This window comes from Sinocyclocheilus grahami, unplaced genomic scaffold, assembly GCF_001515645.1.
Source record: "Sinocyclocheilus grahami isolate Dianchi unplaced genomic scaffold, SAMN03320097.WGS_v1.1 scaffold85.1, whole genome shotgun sequence".
In the NCBI taxonomy this organism is placed as follows: domain Eukaryota; kingdom Metazoa; phylum Chordata; class Actinopteri; order Cypriniformes; family Cyprinidae; genus Sinocyclocheilus; species Sinocyclocheilus grahami.
The window spans coordinates 792,648-806,882 of record NW_015505264.1 but is presented as its reverse complement, the minus strand read 5'-3'; the positions used below and the strand labels follow the sequence as shown (position 1 = coordinate 806,882).

Sequence of the window (14,235 nt, the reverse complement as noted above, 5' to 3'; positions counted from 1 at the left end):
AAGACCGGATTTGAAGTGGACTAGTTGAAAGGTAAAACAATATTTCTGTAACTAGGAGTTGTGCCATCAGGGTTCAACCAGTGCTTATAAATAGGCTTTTTACTTGTTTTCTGAAAAGACAAAAATATCGGTTTCATATTTTTGATATGATAAATTCAGATGTGTTCCTTCTTGTCTTTAGGCTTGGTTTGTCTGGGTTCTTTACGGCGTGAACCCACGCACAGGCGAAACGACCCATGTGTTGTGTTTTATTGGGGCTAGTTACTGTTTAACATCTCCTCCCAACTTTCAGTTTGTTTAGTAAATCGATCTAATGAGGCTCCCCCAACTCCACCAAAAGTAGGCTATTGTCCAATGTGAGGCTTTTGACATGTTAAACACTTCATTTGCTCTCTATATCATATTTATTAGCATAACATTTTGACACATGTTCGTTTGGGTTTTGGTGGATTAATGCAAATCGTTGTTGGACGTGGAGAAGGTAAGACCAGAGAGTTTTACGTCGCGGTCATTGAATTGTGGGCAAGTTAAAGAAAGAAGAAAAGAAAAAAATCCGTTAAAACGTTTGTTCCTACCTTTTATGTAGTCTAAACAAGTCCTTGCTACTACATTTTGACGGTAAAAAAAAAACCCCGTTCATTTTGAATACTAATTCAAATTCTATTTCATATTTTATATCCAATATTGCTGAAAAATGTTGTAGAATATTTATTTTGTATTTTACATAGTCATAGTTATATTTGCTTTGCTAATTTAATATTTTAAAAGGTCGCCTTCTACATTAATTATGTGCCTTAATATAATTTAGGTCAGATCGTAATTAGTTCAGTTGCCTGTAACCTATAGAAGTGACATTAAAGGGCTCTTTTATACAAAACTGAATGTACTGCCTTGATACTGTGAGTTTTTCACAGTCCTGGAGTGATATTTTACTTCCAAGCAATTCTAGTTTGACCTTGAATTTATTTAACTGTTGAAGGGGTATGACAGATCAACTAGTAATGTGGAGAGTATTTTGCAATATGATTTTATGTACAGTATTCATCTCTCTGCATCGGAGCTGATTGAAAATAGATGGCCTCACCAAACTCTTATCACGTGAACATTTTTGCACTTCCTCATTTAAAACATTGTTTGTTAGAGTGAAGTTAAAATGTAACTTGTGTGATGTGTATCCCCGTACATAGTATCCCTGTGCATACCGAATCTAACCTCGAGTACTTCAAAAATGTGTTATTATTATTTTAATATTTTGTTGTCTTTCTGTTTTTGTTATGACCTACTTGTACAGCAATGTTGCTAATTTGTTTGACTTTCTATAGTTGATTAAATTGCACCACAAGGCAATTTAATGTACAGAAAAACCTAGTAGCCTACTTGTAAAACAACAGTTCTAACTCTTAAAGAAGCCAAATAGCAAAGTATTTTATTAAAGTTGAATGTTTAAAAAATAATAATAATAATTATAGGCCAGAGATGAAATTTTTTTCAACATTTGTTTTGTTTCCTTTATGCGTTTGCGCATGCATTGTACAGGCCTGATGATGCTGCAATGTGTTTATTTTTTAATAATAATAATAATTATTATTATTATTTTTAAAACTCTTAAAAGGATACCCTCATGTCATTCCAAATCTGTATGCGTTTGTTTATTCTGCGGAACACAAAATGCATGGACAAAAAAACATCACTTGATTAATTTTTCAAAAATCTCTTCTTCTTTGTTCCACAGAAAAAAAAGAATATACACAAAAAATCGGTGAAAGATTTACTTCAAAACAATGATCACTAAGAAATTGCTAGTAAATTTCACAATTAATTAAAAAGAAATGGCAAGCGACACATTGAATTAAATGTGAAATTTAGAAGTAGAAAGACACTTTTGGGGGGGGGGGGGTTATTCACATCTTTGAAAAATCATTTTTATAGTGTAAGTTTAGAAAGAATGAGAATAATGTGAATAAATAACAGAAATTAAATTTTTGGGTGAACTATCTCTTTAAGAAGAATGGCTCATCAATGACTCATAGATTCAAAATATTACATTCAAATAATTCTTCAGTGTCTCAAGCTAATTTATATCAAAGTTAACATGCAAAACAGAATTTGTGTCAGATGAATGTAAATGATGTTTATGATTAGATCATTGCAACAGAATCCAGGAAATGCTAATATACCTCATTTTTAAATCTTCTTTTAAATATATCTCAAGCTTGGAGAACTCCACTGATTTAACAGAAGTTGAGATCTCCCCTTCATTTTGAAGTCTTTGTTTACAAATGGAAGCTCGGTGGTGCTGCAGTCTTTGCCAGTTTTTGGTTTTGGGACAGTGCATTACTTTGTAAGAGTGACATTTTGCCTGAGAATAGGACTTGTTGGTTGTGCTGCACCAATAAAACCTTCATGTTCCTTTCTGGAACAAATGGGGAATACTGTTATCTCTTCATCCTTCTAAGTATAGGATAAGGTGAGAAGATAAGTTCTGTTCAAGGAGGTGAGGAGTCTTGGCCAAGGCTCCTCCTTTGTCTTAGAAGACGACAAATCAGCATTCTAAAGAGATGGTCAACCTAAGGCTGCCCTCAGTTCTCTCTTCAAGAGACACTGTCTCGGGACGACTTTAAGTAGAGGTAGCCAGGCAGGGATGAAGTTTTCACCATCTCCTCTTCCTAAATCCTTGTTGGACATGGATGTAGCCAATTACTGCGAGGGCCTGGACCCAACCTATAGCACATTGGGCTTTGAGAATGCAGAAGTGCTTTATTGTAGTGGTGAGTGCTGTGCAATCTGTCCAAAATATGTGTTTTTTTTAAGTACTTTCGAAGTTGCCGATGCGGTTGATGCTGCTTGGACTAGTAAACAAATGATCATTAGGCTTAAAGTTTGTGTTTGTTATAGTGTTGTTATTAAAAGGTTAATTAAAGTCATGTCAGTTCACAGATTCTATAACTGATGTGGGTGTTCATTTGGCTTAGTATGACTGACTCAAACGTGTCTGGAGGGGATGGACGCCATGTCATGGCTGGTTTAATAGCTGTCTGGAATGATTCGTCCCAGCAGAATCATTTACCTCAACCTAAAGGAGATAATTGTTAGCTAACTATTTTGAAAGTCTTTTCATTCGGTTTAAAATTCAACAGAGGTTTCGGTTAAATCCTGAGAAAAGAGTTCTGAGTCTCAGGATTAGAGACTGGGATCTCCATGGGCTCATAAGTTGGGAAAATAGGACAAAATGGGGTACGTTTAGGTGTAAAGTAAATATATTTTGTACTGCTGCAAAGTTAATTCAAAGCAATACAAGAGCAACAGTGAACACAGATATTTTGAGGCGTGAAATAATGTTTGTCCAATGATGTTATGTTGTATTTTATACAAAAAAATGAATGTAAAGGGACAGTCACACTGGGGCATTGTGGGAAATTTGTTGCTCAAAGGTACATTTTGGATAGGGCAACTCTTTTAGACTCCTTAGGTTATTGGCATGATTATGTCACCACAATCTGATGTGATTTATCCACTTTGGTTCTCCATTAACCTAATGCTAAAATTGCTGAAGAGATTTCCCAGTTATCTTTACAGTTCTTTACAGTGCATTGAAACACAGAGATAGAGAAAGGCCATAAAATAACTGGAATACAAACTATTTAAAGGCAAACGCACAATCTCTGGCATGCAGATGGACAGCTAGACAAAAGTTGTTTGGCTGAACTTAATTCAGTTGGATTTTCTTAAAATAATCAGTAAACTTTACCCAAATATCTTATTATTTATTATATCTTATTATTATCTTATTTATTGAGTAAACCCAATAAAATTAGATCTGTCATACTGACTAGACTGAATCTGTTGCAGTTAAATGCCGACTAGCAGTTGCACTTAAAAAAGTGAACCTAAAAATGTGCTTTGCATGGTAACATCTACAATAATTAATTCCAAAATATATTATATACATAAACATCATTTTTCACCACATATTAGCCCAAATGCATTAGGCTACTTACGTTTTTTTGTACTCAAACCATCCATGCTGGGAACTGGATAAAAAAAAAAAAAAAAAGATAAATGCAAATGGATAAAATAAAATATTTTACAAATTTAAATGGATTGCACACAGTGATGTATAGCAACAAGCATTTTGTTGCATTAGCTAATTTTAATCAAGTATGTTAGTAAGTATTAATCAACTGTGCAATAAGCAAAATTCACGTTTTGAGTTGATGTTTGCATGCAAATACATTTAATATAGTGTAGGAAAGCATTTGGATGGATTGGCTGTTGTATTCAGCTAATTTGTATATAAATCTTTGCATTCTTCAGCTTTCTTTAATGTGCTGGGGTTGTGCACCCAAAAAGGAAATAATTTACTCACCCTCATATTATTCCAAAATGTATGAATTTCTTTCATCTGTGAAACACATGAGAAGATATTTTGAGAAATGTCTCCGATGTTTGTTTCTCCATATTGTCAATGGTAACCAAAACTCTTTGGCTACCAATATTTTTCCAAATATCTGCAGAATTTTCACCATTTTGGGTGAACTACTTCTTAATTAAGCCCATAAAGCTGTGACTGTATTGAAATTGTTTGCCAACTGATTCAAGTTCTGTATCACCTTACTCTGAAACGAAATACTTCCAAACACGCTCTGCAAATGTACGAAAGCCAACAAGATGAATTGGCTCTCTGCGACCACATGTGCCCTTTGCGTTCAAATGATGTTTTATTCCGAAATGAGAAGGAATCACTTTGGGAATATACTGAATCAGAAGAGATTGCTTTCAACCCACATTAACATTTAACCACGAGATGTCAATCTCCATTGAATATCTATCTATGCGATAAAACAGAGGCTAATCCTAATTAAGTCTGTCCTACAACAGCAGGAGGCTCCAATCAGTCTTGGCGCATAAAAGGCTAAAGTCCCCTGCTGCATTTCTTTTGTTGAAATGTTATGATTTTGGATGCACAAAGGAATGATTGATTTTTCATCCTTTTCTATATGAACAGAAGGGTGCCACTCTCTGTTGCATTAGAAGGTCTTTTAGGATGAGCATCCTTTGTTCACTTATGCAGAACTCTTCCTTATTCTCCTCGTTAGCTGTTATGATTGAGCGACCGAGTAAAAAGGCCGAGATTTGATAGACGCATCGTCCTGTAGCTTTATGAGACTCGCTAGGCCTCTTTGGTTGTTAGCTAACTTGGATTAGCATAGCATCTAGAAGCTTAGCAGCAGTAGATTCCCACTATTTAACGTTCTGGATGTACAATGGACATGATTCTCTGTTTTAAATAATCTAAAGCCTTTTATGAATGAGCTACCCAAGTGAATCATCAAGCCCTCACTTGACTGAACTGTTGTTGCAACTCAAACCAAAGTGTTCAGGTGGCAGCCAGTTACATTATGTGTGATGATTTCAGTTTTGACTGTTGTTTTTCACAGAAAACATGCCGACAGAGCCCAACATCAGTCAAGGAGAAAATGGCGTGATCTCCAACTGCTCAATCTGTGGCGATAAAGCCACAGGTAAACATTATGGCGCCTCCAGCTGTGATGGCTGCAAAGGATTCTTCCGCCGGAGCATCAGGAAGAGTCATGTCTACTCCTGCAGGTACATCGCACTCATCCAACCGAGATGTTTTTGTAATGAAAATAATTTTTATGTGGTGAAAAATGTGTTCAGTGTTTATTGTAGTATTATTTATGTACTGTTATGGTATTTATTAGTAGTTTGAATGTTTTTATTTTTTATTTCCTGTTTTCATTTTCATTTGAGTTTAGTTTTAGTATTAGTTTTAAAAAATATTTATATTTTAATTTATGTACTTTATTAGTTTATTTGAAGAGTTTGGTTCCAAAACGCTATAAATCCATTTAGATTAATTTGAGTAAAAATGTGTTTTCTTTACCAAGAAAGTGGCAAGATGAAAACCACTATTTTCTGTTTCAAACTTTCACATAGTATCTTTAGGTTATAATAACATAAAAAATTCAAATCCAGATTTGGATTTTCAAAGATTTATTATAAAATTGTATAATTTTTCCCCAAAATGCAATAAATCCATGACACGTTTTTTTTTTTCCAAAATGCAATAAATTAGTGCTATACACTGTATTAACAAAAACATTAATGGCATAAATAAAGCTGACAAGCTTCGCAATATCGCGTTCATAATCAAATGCGACTCATCTGCGATTATGAACGCGATATAGCAGTGAACTACGGCTCTGTGTATTAAATGCCGCTCCATCTGAAAGCACGTGATGTAGATTTACTATTAATCACAGAACCGGCTTTACTGACCAGATGCGCATGACAATCACATGCGATTTATCGGGCAGCCCTAAGCTTGTTTGTTTATCACAAAGTACAAAATAAAACTAGGATGCCGGGTGTGTTCAAAGCGCCGCCATTACTATCTTCCACAGTGCGTGGAATGGTGCGCTGTGATTGGTTGAGCGGATATATCGCATTCTGCAGAGAAGGGAGACTGGCTTTTGTCTCGGTCTGGAAAAAAAAAAGCAAGAAAACATGACAGAATAACTCGGCGGATATCGCATTTTGCGTAAAAGTAAAAATTTACTTTTCAATACCGACCAGATACAATACTGATTTTGGCGGAAACTCAATTTAAAAAAAAAATGGCATTTATCGCGTTTTGGAACTAAACTCTTCATTTGTTATTCAGTTTTAGTCATTTTAATGCATAAAACTTATTTCACTTTTATTATTATTATTTAAAAAATGTTTGTGTAATATTTGAATTGAATCTTTATTACAGTAAAAAATATTTGTCAATAGTTTTAGTTTTAGTTAACTATAACAACGCTATAGGATGGGAAACAAGAGCTGTTTTTTTAAAGAACATTTTTTCAAACATAAGTATACATTAAGCATGAGTCTGATTCATAATTGAGTGCCTTTTATGACCCAATTCTTTCTGATGAATCATTCAGTATGACTCAGGAATCAGTCTTGAACTTGTGAGTTATCAGTTTCACGGTTGAGTGCCTCAGTTTCTATAATGATTTACACTCGAAGTAGATTGGTCCCTCTAAGCGAGATCCCAATTTCGTCGGTCCTCCGACGTGACGTCTCCGTTCCCTCCTTCAGGGAACGAGGGTTACATACGTAACCGAGACGTTTCTGTTTCAAACTTTCACATAGCATCTTTAGGTTATAATAACATAAAAAATTCAAATCCAGATTTTGATTTTCAAAGATTTATTATAAAATTTTATTATTTTTTTCCCCATAAATCCATGAATCCATGACACGTTTTTTTTTTTCCAAAATGCAATAAATCCATTGAATCAATATAAAAGTTATTTTTCACTGTTGAAAAGTTGAAAATACACAACATGGTTAATCCACATATGACAGCCTCTGAACTTCATCAATACTAATCTTATATACAGGCACTGGACTAAAAATAAATTCAATCAGTCATCGATCCCAAAATGAATTCAACGGGTCATCTTGTTAATGCTATAAATTAATTACAGCAATAAAAGAAAATTTCATCATGAACAAGAACTGTGTATTAAATGCCGCTCCATCTGAAAGCACGTGATGTAGATTTACTATTAATCACAGAACCGGCTTTACTGACCAGATGCGCATGACAATCACATGCGATTTATCGGGCAGCCCTAAGCTTGTTTGTTTATCACAAAGTACAAAATAAAACTAGGATGCCGGGTGTGTTCAAAGCGCCGCCATTACTATCTTCCACAGTGCGTGGAATGGTGCGCTGTGATTGGTTGAGCGGATATATCGCATTCTGCAGAGAAGGGAGACTGGCTTTTGTCGCGGTCTGGAAAAAAAGCAAGAAAACATGACAGAATAACTCGGCGGATATCGCATTTTGCGTAAAAGTAAAAATTTACTTTTCAATACCGACCAGATACAATACTGATTTTGGCGGAAACTCAATTTAAAAAAAAAAAGGCATTTATCGCGTTGATATATCGCATTCTGCAGAGAAGGGAGACTGGCTTTTGTCGCGGTCTGGAAAAAAAGCAAGAAAACATGACAGAATAACTCGGCGGATATCGCATTTTGCGTAAAAGTAAAAATTTACTTTTCAATACCGACCAGATACAATACTGATTTTGGCGGAAACTCAATTTAAAAAAAAAATGGCATTTATCGCGTTTTGGAACTAAACTCTTCATTTGTTATTCAGTTTTAGTCATTTTAATGCATAAAACTTATTTCACTTTTATTATTATTATTTAAAAAATGTTTGTGTAATATTTGAATTGAATCTTTATTACAGTAAAAAATATTTGTCAATAGTTTTAGTTTTAGTTAACTATAACAACGCTATAGGATGGGAAACAAGAGCTGTTTTTTTAAAGAACATTTTTTCAAACATAAGTATACATTAAGCATGAGTCTGATTCATAATTGAGTGCCTTTTATGACCCAATTCTTTCTGATGAATCATTCAGTATGACTCAGGAATCAGTCTTGAACTTGTGAGTTATCAGTTTCACGGTTGAGTGCCTCAGTTTCTATAATGAATCAGTCAAAAATACTCATGAATCAGTCTCAAACTTGTGAGTTATCAGTTTGAATTAGTCTAATGAATCACTATTTGACCAATTCGCTGGACCATAAGCCACTACTTCTGCCATGTCCACATAAAAATCAACAGAAACTGAATCAATAAAGAATCAATTAAGCAACTGGATTTGTTTAGTGAAATTAAAATCATAACCAGATACATTATAAACCAGATAAAGTTTTATTCGTAAGAGATGGTCTTTATTTATTTATTTTTTACTTTTGAGCAGGTTTAATCGTCAATGCGTTGTTGATAAAGACAAAAGGAACCAGTGTCGTTTCTGCAGACTTCACAAATGCTTTCGAGCTGGAATGAAGAAAGAAGGTAAACATTTTATATGTATACTTTTCCCCCACAAATACTCCCTTTTCCCACAGTTTCGAACAGATAGCTTATGGAGTAACAAGGAAGAGGGAACTCGAGAGAGTAAAATGGATGATGCCATAAAACTTGCCCTGATTACACAAGGATGTTTAGTTTATTGGCTGTATAACCTTGGCTTAGACTTTTATTATGGGTGATCATGTGCTCTCCACCTCACTTTCCGTGCGTACACGTTGTTCAGGACTGCGGTCAGTTAAAGTTTTACCTCTAGCTTAGGCAGGGTTTTGCACGCCAGTCATGTATTATTTTTAATTTGCTCACCATTGTTTCCTATTCCTTCTGAAAATCCAGCCTTAGATGGTTTATTGGTCTTAGCTGGTTTAAGATGGTTTACCTTGGTGATGCAGCTGGTGTTTACTAGATTGAAAACCAGGCTAGGAGACTGGTTAAGACCAACAAACAATCTTAGGCTGGTTTAAGCTCTTTGTTCAGTAGGCATCTTCTCAAGTTTGAACCAATGTCAAAAGTCTAGATATGAGAAAAATGACACATCAGCAATTTAATTTCGAAAAAGGTTACAAAAGTTCCATTCTCATAAAGAAAAGACTTGAACAAATACTCAAAAATAAAAACTGTACTGTATAAAAATATTTAAAAATAATGTGAAATACCCAGTAACATGTCCAGTAGGAAATATTTATGGCTTGTAAAATTTCCCAATGTGTTCCTCATTGGAAGGTGTGGCAAAAAGGTCATTTTAGTCTGTGTTTTACGTTTAATGATGTTAAAATACATCACAATGAATTTGGCAATGTCTTGGCAATGTGTGAGATTTTCTGTAAATAAGCTTGAGAAACACACCCATCATCTTGGCTAATCAGTAATATTTCTTAACTGTTATTAGCTCACTAATCAGCAAAATTGTTTGTGCTTGTTTTCAGCTGTGCAAAATGAACGGGACCGTATCAGCTCGAGGAGGACCATACAAGACTCACATGACCTGCCGCCAATCACGGCCCTGGCTCACGCTGAAGCTCTCTCGCAGCAGGTAAACTGTCTTATCAAGGTTAATCGAAACACTCTCTCTCTCACACACACACACACAAAAAGAAAGAGAAAGAATATCTGTAGAGAAGGGCAGAGATACGGAAAATAAAAACATGCATATAGTTACGGTATCTGCGGCAGTAACATTTATTGCTTTTGAGCAATAAATTATTGCTGTGATTGTCAATTAAAGCAAAGGTGTATGGCTTTAATGCATTATGCTAGAGATAAATAGTCACCAAAGACAAAAATTAACCAACAGGGTTGATTAAAGAAGGAAGAGAGGTTTCATTACAGTAACTCTGATGAAGTTCTGCTCAGTAGTCATTAATGACAAAGAGAGATAAATAACAACTGAGCGCTGCGTTCTTTAAGCATCAGTCTGTGTCATCAACATTTCTAATTATCTGCATGAGTACCTGCGTGAATTTACTCTGAGAGCGAGGTAATAGCCTGTGCAAAAGCATTTTTAGAGGACATGGTAAATTCGGTTCTTCTCTCGTTTGTCTCCCAGCAGATCAACGCCGCCAGCCCAATGGGCCCTGCTGATGTTTCAGAGAAAAAATCAGCCACTATCAGTGACGTCTGTGAATCTATGAAGCAACAGCTGCTTGTTCTGGTAGAGTGGGCTAAATACATCCCAGCCTTCGGCGAATTGCCACTTGATGACCAGGTAATGGCCGTTGGAAAGCAACACTGGCTGTGCTAATTGGGGAGGCCCTTGGGTTAAATTGCAGGGCCGTTCAGTGAAGCTCAATATTTGCTATTCACATGGCTGACTCAGTTTAGCCTCCATTTAGCATGCTGTCTGTGTTGCTCTAAATTTCAGATTTTCCCCTTGCATTTATTGTTACTGAACATGCAAACCTTCCAATATTTAAAAAAATTACCTTAAAGAATGGAAAAAATATCCTTTACTCCATGTCTGTTAGCTTTGAGGTATTTTACTATATAGAGAATGCTAGTGTATTACTAAAAGTTGGCAAAAAAAAATTTTGCATCGTTTTTTTTATGCATTTAAAATTTGCAGTCTTTTTCTTCCGGGCCAAAATTAATTACTCATTTTGCATTATACTGAATTTTTATTTTAATGTTAATTTATGGACACATGCATTCAACTAGTAAGCAAGGCACCTGCTGGTAGAGACTGTAACTACACCATGTTTAAACTTTTTCTAATTCCATTTAAAATGTTCTGAGAAAATAATATTTAATTATTAATACTGAAAACTGGCATAAAGGCTGCTGAAAATTCAGCTTTGCCTTCACAGGAATAAATTAAAATTTTAAAATATATTAAAATATTGTTTTTAATTTTAATAACATTTATAATATTACATGAATGTTTTTGCTGTATTTTTGATCAAATAAATGCATTTTTATTTATAAATTAATATGTTTAGTTTTTTTAATTAATACATTTATTTATTTATTTATTTATTTTTATATTTCACTGTAGTATAGCAGATATTCATTTTAACTGTGGTTTACAGAAACATGTTAAACCAGGCCTCGTTTTTCTTCCAGGTTAGTTTATTACGAGCTCATGCCGGAGAGCATCTTCTGCTTGGTGTGGCTAAAAGGTCAATGCCATACAAAGATCTCTTGCTTCTAGGTAACTTCTAATAGTTATTTTCACCTTTCAACATAATTATACTGTAAATAGACAGATTTCCATTTTCCATGCAGGAAATGGCTGCGTTGTCCATCGAAACTGCCCTGAGCCAGAAATAGGTCGCGTATCTAACCGAGTATTGGAAGAACTGGTTCTATCCTTCCAGGACATCCAAATTGACGACAATGAATATGCAGCTCTAAAGGCCATTGTGTTCTTCGACCCTGGTATAACGAATGAAACAGAGCATTCATTTCACACCCAGTATCAATCCTGAAACAGAGCCATACATGTTACTATCTCTGTTTTTTAACATCTAGACGCCAAAAGCTTAAGAGATCCTTCTAAGATCAAGGCGATGCGCTATCAGGTTCAAATGAGTCTGGAAGACTACATTAATGACCGGCAGTATGACTCGCGTGGGCGATTCGGGGAGCTTTTGCTGCTTCTTCCTACTCTGCAAAGCATCACCTGGCAGATGATTGAGCAGCTACAGTTTATCAAGCTTTTCGGTCTTGCCAAGATAGATAACCTGCTGCAGGAGATGCTTCTTGGGGGTGAGTATGAGGTGAAGCATTGAATTGCAGGGGCTCTTGGAGCGGGAAAATGCTTCATGATCATTTTTTTAAACTAGGTGAAAGCAAGTACTTTATTCTGAAGCAAGTCTGCTTAAACGTTTTCTTATAATACTGTGTATTATACGGCAAAATAATGTAAAATGATGAGGCAAAATAATGCATTTGCTACCATATTTGACTAGGGTAGGCCTATTAGTCTTGACTTGTGCTTGCTAAGGCTAACATCATTATTATCTATCTCAATCTAATCAACAATCAGTGGATGTTGACAGATTTTTGTAGGCCAAGCCAAAAGTTTGCATCACCCTGGTTCCCTAAACAAAAACCAATTGGATTTTACCACTGGCTTTTGGATTGTTACAGAAAAATTCTCTCTGTGACTAACAAAAGTTGAGGATTTTTACACATTTGATCCACATTTTGATCCTCATGATAATCTTCACAAATGAACACAGCTGAATTTTGAAGCCTAAATACAATCGGCAGAAGTAAAAAGCTAAACTATAAGCCTATAAACTACACAATTAAGCTTCCGACATTTCTTTCAGTCTTTATTTAGAAAACATTTTCCATGAAGTTTTGAGTTAGAATAGTTTGCAAGAGCTCGTAATGGTGTAATGACATTGTAGTCCTTTTTCCAGAAAAGTAAAAGATGTCTTTTATGTTGTTGAACAAAATGTGAAAATACCGTGAGCTTGCGTTAACCTTATTTCAGGCATTTAACCAGAAAGCCATTCAAAAAACCCATTGACTTCAGGACAGTGGAACCGAAAGTGCTAAAATGCTCATTTCTGTGTTTTGACCTGCAAAAATATCTGCATTCTATTTACATTACATTGAGACTTGAAATCTGGAAGCAGTATATATGCCACAGTATAGTAGGCAGACCTTTTTTTTGTTTTTTTACTTTTGGATAAGTAAGCAGGCACAGATGAATTAGGTGAGCATGAAATTTCCCAACCAAATCTGACCTAACTGTTCAAAATATAAATCATTATTGTAGCATTCTTTTTAAAAATATTTTTAACTTTTTGTTTTAGATGTCGGAATTGTGTGTAGGCAAATACCACATTACCACCTCTGTGATTTAGTTATTAATTTATTTTTGCAGGTCTAACCACGGAGCAACCTCATTTACATCACAATGGTCACCCTCAGATTCCAATAATGGGACAGACCATAGTCATTAGCTCCATCCCAGGACCTGCACACTCACAGCAGATGGGTAAGACATAGCCTTTTATTTATCTGTCCCTAAATAAAGTAAGTGGTTTAAATACCAGACATCGGACATGGGTGAGAAATAAAAATGAATCAGTGAAGCGGTTTAGGCTTAGTTTTACTTTATGATAATAACCTGATTTGAATCATTTGCTCATTATATTTCAAGTTTCACAAAGTGCGTTTTATAGCTTTTTATAGGTTTATGTAGCTTTTGATAATTTTTTTTTACGTTTCTGTTTCTTCAGCATCCCCAGATACCCCCATTCCATCTCCCACTTCAGTACAGAACCAGGAGGCCTACAAGCCCCCCGGCAGCCCTGTTCTCCTGCTCCCACCACAGCCCATGCCAAACAGACCCTCTCCCGAGCCTCCCCTTTGAGTCTCCTCTCTGCCACAGGCCCTGTGTGTTTGTACAGTATATGTGTAAACTGTGTGAGTTACGCCCTTCCCCACATCCAGCACAACATATTTATCTGATTGAAAGATTTAAAAAATTCAAAATTTATTGTCTAAGTGGATCACCACTAATTGAAAAAAGTATTTCATTAAAAATGTATTTCTCCTTGTATCAGCCTACCACTGGTAACCTAGTAAATGTAGACAATATTCGTTTTTAATAACAAATTATTGCCAGTTACAAGAGACTTATCAACATTTTTTGTATTAATAAAAAGTCAAGATTTAATTTATTAACAAAATTATACTATGCAAAGAAATGTAATTTTTTGCTTGAAAATGTGCCCTTAAACACAATAAATGCTCTTAGTGCCTGAGGTTTTTATGTTGTGTTGTATATTTAATAACTATTTATGACTTAAGCATTTTTATATACTGCAAGATAAATGTAAGTCATGCTATAAAAGTGCTACATTTATGAA

The 14,235-nt window shown here is 35.1% G+C and overlaps 1 protein-coding gene across 6 annotated transcripts; it reads left to right on the top strand.

Annotated features, from left to right (window-relative positions):
* Window positions 1-241: 241 nt before the first annotated feature.
* LOC107586790 (hepatocyte nuclear factor 4-gamma-like) lies at window positions 242-13,846 on the top strand. 6 transcript variants are annotated; one of them, XM_016274317.1, is made up of 10 exons: window positions 242-339; window positions 5,439-5,607; window positions 8,799-8,893; window positions 9,835-9,941; window positions 10,455-10,613; window positions 11,468-11,555; window positions 11,630-11,782; window positions 11,876-12,112; window positions 13,245-13,358; window positions 13,603-13,846. In XM_016274317.1, exons 2-10 carry the CDS (start codon window positions 5,444-5,446, stop codon window positions 13,734-13,736), a joined length of 1,251 nt encoding a protein of 416 aa, XP_016129803.1. In that variant the 5' UTR covers window positions 242-339; window positions 5,439-5,443; the 3' UTR covers window positions 13,737-13,846. The 6 variants fall into 6 exon arrangements, with proteins under 6 accessions (XP_016129803.1, XP_016129802.1, XP_016129801.1 ...); XM_016274316.1 differs by having other exon boundaries at window positions 242-356; XM_016274315.1 differs by having other exon boundaries at window positions 242-481; window positions 10,458-10,613.
* Window positions 13,847-14,235: the final 389 nt, after the last annotated feature.